Source organism: Pelmatolapia mariae, linkage group LG9 (genome assembly GCF_036321145.2).
Source record: "Pelmatolapia mariae isolate MD_Pm_ZW linkage group LG9, Pm_UMD_F_2, whole genome shotgun sequence".
Classification (NCBI taxonomy): Eukaryota; Metazoa; Chordata; class Actinopteri; order Cichliformes; family Cichlidae; genus Pelmatolapia; species Pelmatolapia mariae.
In genome coordinates, this window is record NC_086235.1 from 20,750,577 (window position 1) to 20,763,083 (window position 12,507).

At 41.5% G+C, this 12,507-nt stretch overlaps 1 protein-coding gene across 1 annotated transcript in view; it reads right to left on the bottom strand.

Annotated features, from left to right (window-relative positions):
* Positions 1-6,720, bottom strand: part of LOC134634506 (solute carrier organic anion transporter family member 5A1) — a 36,191-nt gene extending 29,471 nt beyond the window's left edge. Inside the window, exons 1-2 of the mRNA XM_063483748.1 lie at positions 6,652-6,720; positions 4,662-6,152 (exon numbers count right to left, since the gene is read on the bottom strand). Of these exons, the coding sequence (XP_063339818.1) occupies positions 4,662-5,622 (961 nt within the window). The 5' untranslated portion in view covers positions 5,623-6,152; positions 6,652-6,720. The remainder of the gene's footprint in view (positions 1-4,661; positions 6,153-6,651) is intronic.
* Between the last annotated feature and the right edge of the window lie 5,787 nt (positions 6,721-12,507).

Below are 12,507 nucleotides of genomic sequence, written 5' to 3' on the forward strand. Positions count from 1 at the left end.
AATTAAATAGCAAATGTGATACAGATAATCACTCTATTGAGGTGTCTATTAATTATGTTATACCCATAACACGGTCTTGTTTTCTACCACCAGTGTTCCCAATCCTCGGCAGTGTTTCTGTGCTCTGAGAGTTTAACTACACCAAAAGGTCTTCTGAGAATTTTTTTTTAATTCGATTTCCAAAAAGAAGTCAGGGATCAGTGAGGATGTGGTGGAACAACATGCACCAAAGACGCAGCAAGAACAAAGCAAACATTTCTTTCCTGCATAGCTGAAAACAAAAGGACTTTTAGCATTCTTCATATCACAAAAAAACTCTCCTGGCATTTCCCCAGGAACCTTCCCACACTGTCAAAACAACCGGCCACCACTCTGAAAAACAGCCACTGGTCAATGAGGTTAAGCAATAAATACAACACACTACAATTGCTGCGGTTAAAAACCTCCACCACTGGAGACAAACTATTATGCTCACATGAACCTTTTTTTTTTTTCACATCACTTCTTCTCTTCCTGCTGCACTATTAATATTTTGAAGCACACACTGTCATCAGTAGCACAGCCACGCAGAGGTCAGTCGTTCACAGGCGCGTCATAGTAACAGTAGTAGTCCGAGCTGGCAGCCCCACAGAAAGGTCGCCTGCTCCTGAGTAACCCTGCAGGGCCAGTGTGGCATAATTTAAACCCTCCATGAGGACGGCAATGAAACAAGACCAGTCTTCTTTTTATATGTGTGCCAGCTTCTGACAGATCAATGTGTACCCTAAACTGATCCTGAAACCTGAGCCCGTCAGCCCAGAGGGGCAGAGAGGAGCGGGGAGAAGGCGGGGTCTCTGGGGACTTCACTGTTTGCCTGACTATGTGCACAACCTGCATTTGCTTTGGCTGCTGCTAAACAGACCAGGACACACAATTTAATGAAACTGACTGAGTGAGCAGAGAAAGGGACGTGCGAGGTCCACGAGTGATAATCCTACATCAAAAAAATAAATACATAAACACAGTGAGGTTTAAACTGTAAACTTAACAGTCCATTCCTCTGTTGCCTCTCGAAGCTGCAGTACACGCACGCACTGCAGGAGAAAAGTCTGAGAGCAACTGTTCTTTCTAAATCTGTCAGAAAACACACCCCTTGTGTCCATGTGAGCATGTGTCTGTGTGTCAGCACGCAGACAGCACTGCTGTTTAGGCCTCTCTTCATAAACTGGGCATCGCCTCCTTCATTTCCTATTCATCCTCCAGAGGCTTGATGCATGGTTTCCATGAGTACCTAATAAAAAATTAATAACTCAAAAACACCAATAATGGAAACTGGGATGAAAGTTTCAGAGAGACCTCTGCACTGCAAACTACAGTACTTAATGCAGAGGCCGTGAGGATGACAGCTAGGAGGAATCAATTAACCTTATCCTGTATGTAAAGCAGGTAGCTAGATACAAGCGCCAGAGACAGCAACGTCTAGACACTGAAAGGTTATTAAAGAACAACAGAGCATAAACAAAATGTTTTAATATCATTGTTTTCTGTTTATTTTATTATAAAGCTAGCTCAAGCACGTCATTTGAAAGTTACTGTGGAATGCAGAAGGCAGTAAAATCAAACCCAGTATCTCAAGTTATTCCACGTCAATTACACCTTCTCTGCATCATTAGCTTGTAAATCACTGCAGTCATCAGTGGAGAGGGGAAAAAGACCCCATCTAATAAGCACAGGTTAAGCCACAGCCCAAAGGCTGGTATGGATGAAATATTCAAAGACAAACACGATTACTGATTAGTTCTATGGATCTCTGTGGAGACATTCATTTAAAAAAAACAAACAAACAAAAAAAAAAAAAAACCACACAAACAAACAAAAACAAAAATTTTCTCCTGTCTCCTTCCCCTTTAACCACAATTGGTCAGGGTAAAGTCCTTCCCTCCCTCCCTTCTTGTTATAAGGGAGTTTTTCCTTCCCACTTTCACCTAGTGCTTGCTCATAGGGATCATCTGATTGTTAAGGGTTTGTAGGGTCTTTACTTTTAACTATAAGGTGCTTTGAGGTAGTTTTACTTATAGAGAACAAGTCACAACAATAGCTGAGTAAACTGAACAGAAATAACAAGAACAAAAGTGTTTCAAATACATCTTTCTTTCATTCATCTATTGCAAATGATTCTTCTGCCACACAACAGTACCCACTGCAACGAGCCACCATCACACAAATGAAGTGACTTCCCAGACAAACGTTCACCATAGTAACACCAAGAATGGTATGCTGTAAATCTGTCAGAGCGAAAGAAGAGGAAGGACAAGAGGAAAGGTAGTAGCCCCTGTGTCCGTCCAAGTCATGTCTTTAGAAAACAGACGAGAGCGGCAAAACACACCATAAATGCTACACTGATGTCACCATTTGCTCTGAAAGTAGAGCAAAAAAGGTAAAGTTCAGACACCGTGCCTATTATATTACCCCAGAGATGTGGGGCCGGAGTTGAGAAATGGAGTGATGGGCTCTGTGTACTCATGCAGACACAAAGACACACATCATATATACATCTCTCTTACACATGTGCATGCCTTCTCTCTCTCCAAGGACACCAGAAGTACCCTTCAACGTAAAGCACGTTGTCCTACAAAAGAGAGCAACTCCTCCCCTCTGAGGCAGAGCAAATTGAGATGGGGTTTACATTAATGGGTTTGAGGGGGGAGAAAAAGCACCGCAAGGTAAGTTTAAGGGGAGGCTTCTTCTAGATGTGGGTTAGCCTATATTTTTACAAAATGATTTTCTGGGTGAAAACCTGCAGTCCTGCTGTAAGGTCTCTTCTCCTTCCTCTGTTCAGGTTATGTTTACACTCAAACTCACAAGAAAACATGATAAGCTGTCTGGACTCTGAAAGATAAGAGTTCTCAAAGTGGATACTACTGAAACTGCGTTACCATGGTTCTCTGGGGATCTACAATACAAATAAAGTACATTTTTTCCCCGATTATCTGCTCCCTCTGACATGTCAGAACATGTCTGGTTTTCCAAACAATGCTTTATTGGAGTGAACAGATTATCCCTTTGTGAGCTCTCTCAAAATAGCCATCAAGGTCATCAGAGCAAGCGCTGCTTTTGATGGAAATCTGCACAAAGGGACGTCTTGAGCAGGACGACTCAGGGAGCATATTGAGCCCTAATGCATCTGCTGTGGAAATACCTTAGTAGGATGAAGGCGAAGCAAGTTGGTGTCTGAGACCGTTTGGGACTTGTTTTTGTGGATGGTTCGATAGCTATGCTGCAATGAGTCGCCGTGATGAAGGGATCTGATCAATACTGGGTCTCGAGGGCAACAGTGCAGGCAGCAGAGCGGACTGATGCTCTGTAGGCTGCGCAATGCTGAAATAACTGGACCAGCGTCAGCAGCGTGGCTAATGATGTGAATTCATTTCAGTGGTAAAATAGGCACTAATTTCAAAAGTACTAGCAGCCAGCTGTCACTGAAACAGATGCTCATGCACACCAGTGAACATATAATCAACGATTTTGATGACAAAAAGTGGACAAATCAAGTAAAACAGTCAGTGGTTCAAGAGTTTTGAACAGTTATACAAAACAACCATATATTCTCTGTATCTCTGAATGCCTGTTTTCAGCTTTTATCTGATGTTTTTAGTGTAAAAAAAAAAAATCAAAAATGTAATGAATAGATTGCATGACACAAATGTTACAGAGTTAGTGGCCATCTCCAAGACTGAAGGGTGCCCCATGTCCCGGTAACCCAGCTACAGTGCACATATAGGATTACTACAGTCATAAGCTACTCCGTGAGCTATTTAAAGTATGCGATACATCTATATAAATCCAATTAATCTGAGCAAACACATTAAGAGACGGGCAAAGCCCCGACACAGATAAATAAAAGGAAACCTGTGAAGAAGTACACATAAGAACAGAGAAAACAGTCTGCTAACACCTCAAACACAACCTTGTCTTTTCTGGCTTCTTCATACACACACAAAACTTAGAGAAAACACGCACACACAGAGCCAGTTCTGGTCTATTAATCATAAGCAACCTAGTTCTGCTTCTTGCTACAGATTCATCTCTCGTGTGCCTCTGGCCCAAGGTTGACTTTGCAGTCTCTGTATTTACCTCAGCGTGGTGCAGAGGTCACATGGCGTAGAGGTTTAAATCAGAAGAACAGAGCATGAGAGTGGGGGATAAAATCTTGAGGTATAAACGCATGCATTGTAAAAATCACATGACCCAACAAATTAAAAAGCAGTCTTCTAAATCTCTCGCAATATAAAATTATAACCTTTCAGCCTCGGACGTTCCCAACATCCAATCCATTAACAAATGGAATGAAATAGGCTCGGGTAACCGATGCTAATTGTGTTACAAACCACTGACTGTGTAACCCAGTGTCTCGGCATTCTTCCAGCCACACACCAGAGCTGCTCGGTTTAACTGCGAAGTTGCTTGAGTCTGAGAAAGCGGTCTGTAAGCTTTACAGATTTATTTATATAAATTCAGCCAGTCTGGGCTGAGCAAAACCAACTAAGTGCTTTATTGTTGAAACATAATTCCTTGACTTTTTGCAAATGTCAGTCATAAGCAAGGAAAATAGAAGTGGATTAGAGGACGGAACAGATTTATCCTCTTCTGAATGCAGTGCCTCCTGTTCTGCTGCTACTTACCCAAATACAGAGATGCATTTTCTTTCTTCACATTGTCGTCCAGATAGGTGGGTCCCAGGGTGTAGATTGGCGTTGACCCCATGCCCACGAGTATCTGGGCACAGATGAACAGTGCCACATACAGGTTGTGCTCATTGCCCTCCTGGTCGCGAGGGCACGATGCCACGTCCAGCAGTTCACGGCCGCTGTTGTTGCTGCTCTGACAAAGGCCTTCGTGGCCCGCTGAGGAGTTCATCTCTTGGATCTGGTAAGGTGGTGAGATGAAGTGGGGAAGCGAAAACAGCGCTGCGCCTACAGCGATCACAATACCCCCCACAGCCAGCCAGCGTGGCCTCTGACCTCTACCGCCGAAGTACGAGATGAAGACGACCACCAGCAAGCTGCCGATGTCGAAGCAGCTGACCAGCAGGCCGGACTCGGAGCTGCGCAGGCTGTAGCGCTTCTCAATGGTGGTGATGACGCTGCTCAGGTAGCCTGAGACCATCAGGGACTGGATGAAGGTCAAGTAGCACATGCAGAACAAGAAGCAGCGTGAGTCGCTCAGGATGACCCGCACATACCTTCTAGCTGGGATGCGGATAAGGCGGGTGATGGAGAATCCAAATTTTCTGCCACCGGAGCCTGTGGCCCTGTGGCCCTCCACGGGCAGGGAGCTGCTGAGCCCCACCATGCTGGACATAGAGGGGGAGAAGTCTGTTCTGGAGGAGGGGGACTCTGCCTGGCTGGAGTCTGGGGTTTTAGGATGAAGCCCGCAACTGTCCTCCAGGGCCACACAAGTGTGGGCTGTGCCGACCAGCCGAGGCTCGGCAGCCTTGCCACCCTGTTGACAAGGTTCATTCAGGATTGGTAGACTTTTGGACTTGAAGCAGTTCTCTGGCTCCATGTATTGGTCCTGGAGCTCACAGATCTCCAGAGACTCGGACATATCACTCCCAGTTTCATCATTGTCCAATGAAGCCATGGCGCAGCTGGAGTTTCAGCTTCAGTCGGCCCCTGGCTGCGCTGACAAGTCTGCCAGTCAGTAACTAGTGCCACATGAGGACAGTGTAGAGCTGCTGCAGGGCTGTGCGCTGGAGAAAGGACTGCCCTGTCAGTGAGACTGAGGCAGACTGAACTCCTCTAGTTATGTGCATGTTTTATTCCACATCCCCACTCACAGCAGCACCGCTCTGTCACAAGTAGCCTCCCTCAAAGCAAAACATCAGACTCCTAATATGCTTACAAGACACAAAACAATCCTGATAGCGGTAGCTTGACTGAACACGGAAAAACATCACCTTCTTGAACTAAAAACCTGAGGTCATCAACAGAGTTATCTGTTGACAACACATTTCCTAGATGACTAGAATGTAATCAATAACAAAAAGATGCTGTCACAATGATTTTCTTATCTAGGATCCCATGTTGATTTTGATTTTATGGCTCTTTGTTAGATGGCAAAATTGGTTCAAAGCTTCTGTTGTTTCCTTTGTTCCCTTGCTGTGCAGCATCCTAGAAAAACAATACAAAAAAGGGGGGTTAAGAAAAACATAATTAAGTATAGCTACTTCCAAAGTGGATACATTTATACAGGCCTAAATACAAAATACAGCCCTTTCCTCTTATGTCAGTTTGGTATTACAGTACATCTACACAGGATTATAACAGTCGCCTTGTAAAGCTTAACTGCTACACAGGACTGGAGAATATTTCATAACAAAAATAAAAAAATAACCCACACTAGCAAACACTGGTGTCAAGCTGCCGAGGCGATTAGGCAAAATAAAAACCCAGCTCTCCTTTGTCAAAACGAGAAATATAGCTAGAGAACAAAAGACCATGCTGTCCACAAACGTCTCAGTCATGACTTTGAAAAGAAATAAAACCCCCGATTCAACCGCGAGAGAAATATTACTGTGCTGAAGCTTAAAAGAAATCCGACCTCGAGGCTAAACGACAATTTAATATTTAATATAACTTTAACGAAGGACTCAGAGGCTGGAATACTCACACAGGACTGAGGGAGGTAGCCTGTTGTTCTACACGGAGCAGCCACACAGTGAATGAATCTGTGCGAGATGCGGAGGGGCTGCTGCTGCTGGGGATGCTTTCAAATACAGTCGGAAATCATATAACGCAGAGTTTAGAGCCTGAAACAGTGCAGGAAAAAAACTATAAAATGTTTTTCATTTTTTATAACAAAAACTCATAAAATGGAAAACGCGCTAGTACTGCATGTTTGATACGACTATAAGGATTTTCTTGTTCGAAGTGTATACTTAATTGAAGATTTACATGTTTTTAAAGTCCATAAGTGAAATTAGTGCTTTGTTTTTGAGCTCTGGGATATTGCAGGTCTCGGCCTGCGTCCTGTGCTTTTTCATCATGAACATAAATCGAAAGGCTGATTATCTTTTTCACAGTTTTCCAACTGTGAAGGTAAAAATCCAACGCGGCTACAGCAATTTGAACGCCTGAGATTGTGGGGGTGAATTGTTTTTCCCACACCAGCCATACTGGGATTTGTAGTTTCTTTCCGTAAGCCCAACCTACGTCCATTTCTCTGCTTTATCGTAGAAATAATTGACTTCAGTAACGAAGCTACTTTCAGGCATAAATTACATCTGCTACTCAAGTAAATTCTCCGAAATGTACATTTTCTTTCACTTAACTTAAATTGCACTGACACTGTGACTTCATGTACCAGCATGCTTGTCAGTCCATATGGTCACTGGTTCAGTGCACTACGTCATGTGGACAGCTGGGACCCTTGCTGACATAGCAGTGATTGACTGGGATTGACAATGGCCTCTGAGCTTGCCACACTCTCTGAAGCCATAAATTTAAAGCAACATCAAGCGTAGTCATTTCATTTCTTTGGAGACCACTGCTCCTACCACCCTGTCAATGATGAAAAGGCCTCCACGGATGCGCTGCAGTAAACACTGCCAATGACATAACATCCTCATCCTTGGACAAAAATGTTTTAACCTTTTATTAAGAAATACAAACAATACACAATAGAGATTCATTAATGTAAATTATGAAACTTGCCTTTTGAGGAGGACAATGTAAATGTCTCATGACATATATTGATTTTTCTCAAGAGGACTGCAACACCACTTCCACTCATAAAAAATGAGATTGTAAAATACAAGTAAAATACATTTGTTCATTTTTCACTTGTAAATGTAGATATTAAATGTAAAACATCTGGGCTGAAGGCTTTCCTTTTTTAGAGACGAGAGGCTGGCCTGTCAGAAAGATGGATCGTTATGCTGGTGGTCATTAATTAATTTCCTGGTCTACAAGCTACATCAGTCCTTTCCTCCTCTCATTCTGATGTCTTTCAGCTCCTCCGTGGAGGAGCACAACTTTTACAGAGACACAATGTCCAGGCTTAACATTTGATGTTGTTGTGATGTTCTGACATTGAAAGTTTCCTGTGAGTGTTTCTATCATGCAGTCCAGCATGTACGAGAAGCATCTGTGTAAGGGATTTCTGCCTGTCGGCATTCAGCAAGTTAATCAATATGACAAACCACCACAAATGAACATCAGCACTAAGGGATGTGAGGAAGATAGAGCTGGCACCATCTTTATTCTGTAACAGTCTGAACTCTCTTAGACAGCTTTCTTGTAATTTCTTTTAGTATTCAGGAATAGTTCTCCAGGCTTCTTGAAGGAACATTTAAAGCCCTTTTTTGGATATTGGAAATCCAAATCTGTCCATTTTCTTCTTTTTTACCCAATTCAGGGTCACGGGGGGAGCTGGAGCCCATCCCAGCTGTCAAGTTGCCAGTTTACTACAGCCTACAGCCAATTTAGGATTGCCAATCTACCTAACCAACGCATGTCCTTAAACTGTAGAAAGAAGCTGGGAGAACCTAGAGAAAACCAGCACAGATAGAACATACAAACTCCACACAGAGAGGTCAGTGGATTCAAACTCTGGACTTTCTTTTTGTGTGGCTGCAATGCTGACCACTGCCTATACTGCCTATACATTTCTATGTAGAAAAGTGTGATTATCTAATTATATCATATAATATTTGGTTATTATATGGGTTCAGTACAGCCACCATTCACCTGGCAAAGTCATGAGGTCAGGAACTCAAACACAATATCTCCACTTAGTTCCAATCATGTGGAATGAGTTGTAGGTGTTCAAGAAGTATCTGTCTACTCCGCATACTGTATATTCATGGTGTACGGCAGAAATGCCAAATGCTGTTTTCAGAGAGGATAGCAACATTTTAGCCTTATCCTGGGGACATTTGGTTAGCCCATGACCTTTGTGAGAACAAGGAGAGTGAATGGAGACTTCACAGATGACAGGAGCAGCCTTTTCTAAAGGTTAACACGAACACGTTTTCTCAGAGATAGTTTTTATGGAGTTCAGTTCTGCTTAAATGCCAGCAGAAGAACAAAACATGGCTCTTTTTGTGCAAAAGGACAAACAGAAATTTTCCCACATAAACAAGCAAATTTGTAACACAGAGGCCGGAACAAGACTGCATTTTAACAGTAGAGATACTACAAAGCTTTCCTTCATGTCTAACTGGTTCCCACAATCACTGCCAGCTATTATCACTGCATTGCATTTCAGATATTCCCACCAGTAAGAATTTACAGCCACTTATTATAATGACTGCAGAATATGTTATTACTCATATGGGGTCAGAAATCAAACTACTGGAAATTTCAGTATTGTTGGGCAATACACAGAAGGGATGTTTTATGGAGAAACTGATCATTCTCTGCTGAACTGGCACTGAAGAGGGAGACCAGCACTGTGGATTTTTTTTTAAAAAACAGAAGGATTAACTGGAATATACAGCAAATAAACATCAAAACCTTTAGTGTTATTTGTATTTGTAATGTGAAGTAGGGGTACAAACTAAGTGCTGGTCCCTCGGATGAGACAAGTACAACACTACCCTCTAGTGCATGGATGCATGCAGAGAAGCTATTAAAAGCAGCGCTTTTGGCTTTTTAATGATGACCAGTAGATGGTGCTTTGACCTCAAGATTAGCAGCTTCAACCAGAGGATGCTTCTGGGGAGACATACAGAATAACAAGCACTGATTTTCCATAGTTAGTTAGTGTATCTAATATTTTTTTTTGATACTAAATGTGAAGATATGCATTTGATATAATCAAGAAGAGCATCGCTCAGCCATATCTGCTGCATGTCTGAGAAACAAACCCTTCTCATCTCAGGCTCTCAAATTATTATTATTAGTAACACCTGAAATGATGAGAGATGCTGGTTACATCTGACTAACAACTAAAAATCAGGCATATCAAATGTGGATATTTAAGAATAAATTGCACAAGTGCCCCTTCAGATTCGTTGTGTATCCCGAAAAACAGAAAATGGCTTTCTCACCCATTAAGTGAACTATTTAATTTTTAACCTCCTAGGACCTGGCGTTCACATATGTGGACACCACATTTTGGGTTATTTAGACCAAAATACTCAATTTTGCTCTACAAGGGCCTGATGTCCACTTACGAGGACATTATACTGCCACTGATCTATCGACATTTTATATGAATATCCTCATATGTGGCTCTCATTTTTCTTAGAAACAAAAATCAGGTAAAAAAAAAATCAGTCTGGTAATTCTTTGTTTTTACATTCATTGGGTCCCAATCAGCCCAAATATCAAAAAGAAATTAAAAATGCATGCCATGGAAGAGTTCGGGTCTTGGGAGGTTAATGCTTTTCCTAATGTTCTACCTGAAGTATAAGATAAATAAGGATTATTTTGAACTTGACTCATGCAAAGCTACTCTAAGAGAACCCAAGAATAGAAATCATTAGTGGTAAATAAGCTTCATAGTCCCCCTTTAAATAGTAGGCTCATTCTACAGATTCGGCATTTACATGATGCCATTACTCACAGTTTCAGTATTTTTATGTCTGAAGATATGGAAATATCTTCAGAAGGTTTTGGTCATGCTGAATAAGCACGGCTCTTTTTCATATATTGTAAAATTTCTCTAAAAGTACACAATGATTTCCAGAAAAATTAAAACATTTACCCTTATGTGTTACACAACCTCGCAATGCAAACACTTCCCACCCCCACCATAAATTAATGGTTTGATCTTTCAGGCAGCATCTAAATCATGTGAACAGCAGATATGCTTCTGATTCATTTTCAGTGATTTTCTGTTATTTTTATCTATTTATGGACTTTGTCAATCTTAGTTTTTCAGTACATTTAGGGGCAGTAAAACATTTTAAAAAGGGTAACAAAAAGTAGTTTTGTAGCTATGAAATACACAAATGTCTAAACTAAAAGATGCCGTGTGGTGTACTGATAGCTGCCAGAGTCAATAATGTCAAGTGCAAAAATTTCCAGGCCCATCACAACTCCTGATATAATAGGGTTGAATTATTTTTACATTTTCACAATATTTAATGTGTTTTATTAAATGCATATGTTCAGTTATTAATGGGAATGGTGGAAGTGGTTTTACAATAACGAGCCTGAAAACAGCAAATTTCCTAAAAAACAAACCAACAGATGAACGAAAACCTACCTGTACACTCACTTCATTAGGTAGACCTGTTGGACTGCTTATTAACGGAAACATTGTTGGTGTCAGACAGGTACCAGGTTGAGTATCTGACCATCTTCTCTACTGCGATTATTCTGCAGAACCACCACTAAGGTGAAAAAAAAAGCGTGATGATGCCAGAGGTCAGAGGATATTTAAGCTGACTGGATCTCTACAGTTATTCAAATAATACTGTTTTACAACCAACGTTTGCAGAAGAATATCTCTGAACAGACAACACGTCGAACCTTGAGGCAGATGGGCTACAGCAGCAGAAGAGTAACCACATCAGGTGTTACTCCTGTCAGCCAAGAACAGGAACCTGAGGCCACAGTTCACACGGATCATCACAACTGAAGACTGGAAAAACATTCCCTGATTTGATGACTCTCAATTCCTGATGCAACATTCGGATGGTATGGGTATGTTGGATATTTTCTTGACACACTTTGGCCCCTTAGTACCGACTGATCATTCTTTAAACACCACAGTCTACCGGAGTATTGCTGCAGACAACATAAACCCCTTTGTGAACACAGTGTAGTCATATTCTATTTGCTACTTCCAGCAGGATAGCATGCCATGTCACAAAGTTCAAATGATCTCAGGCTGGTTTCTTAAACATGACAGTGAGATCAGTGTACTCAGATGGCCTCTACGGGCACTAGATATCAATCCAACAGAGCATCTTTGGGATGTGATGAAACGGGAAAGTCAGATCAAGGCTGTGCAGTCAACAAATCCACAGCAACTGTGTGATATTGTGTGACACTACCGTGTCAATATGGACCAAAATCTCTGAGATCCTGAGTCCTTAAAGAGATATGATGTCTCATGTGCCCTCAAGGTTAGGATATTTCTACTATTTTTCTAATTAAATAAATACAGTATAACTTCATTATGTGTTTAATTGTTCGTACTGAACCTGGAAATATTACATTTACACATTTTTTTATAATAATTATAATATGTGCAATGGACAGCTAAATTGGGATGCTGAGAATTACCAAAAGAACTTTGCTCTGATAGGGTTGAATTAAAGTGTGAAATGTTTCAGAAAATATTGTATAGTAATTACCAACATCTGGATGTTAAGATGGGAAAATGTGTTCTCTCAAACATCACATTAAAAAAAAACTCAGTAGGCCTTTGATTTGGGGGATTTAAGCTTTTTGTTGTCCACTGGTCGATTGTACACATCAGACAGAGTCTTTACAATACTCAGAGTGCTTCCTGCATATTAACTGTGACAGTGAGATCTCCCTCTGTCAGCTGATGAGTGATGGGCTCACC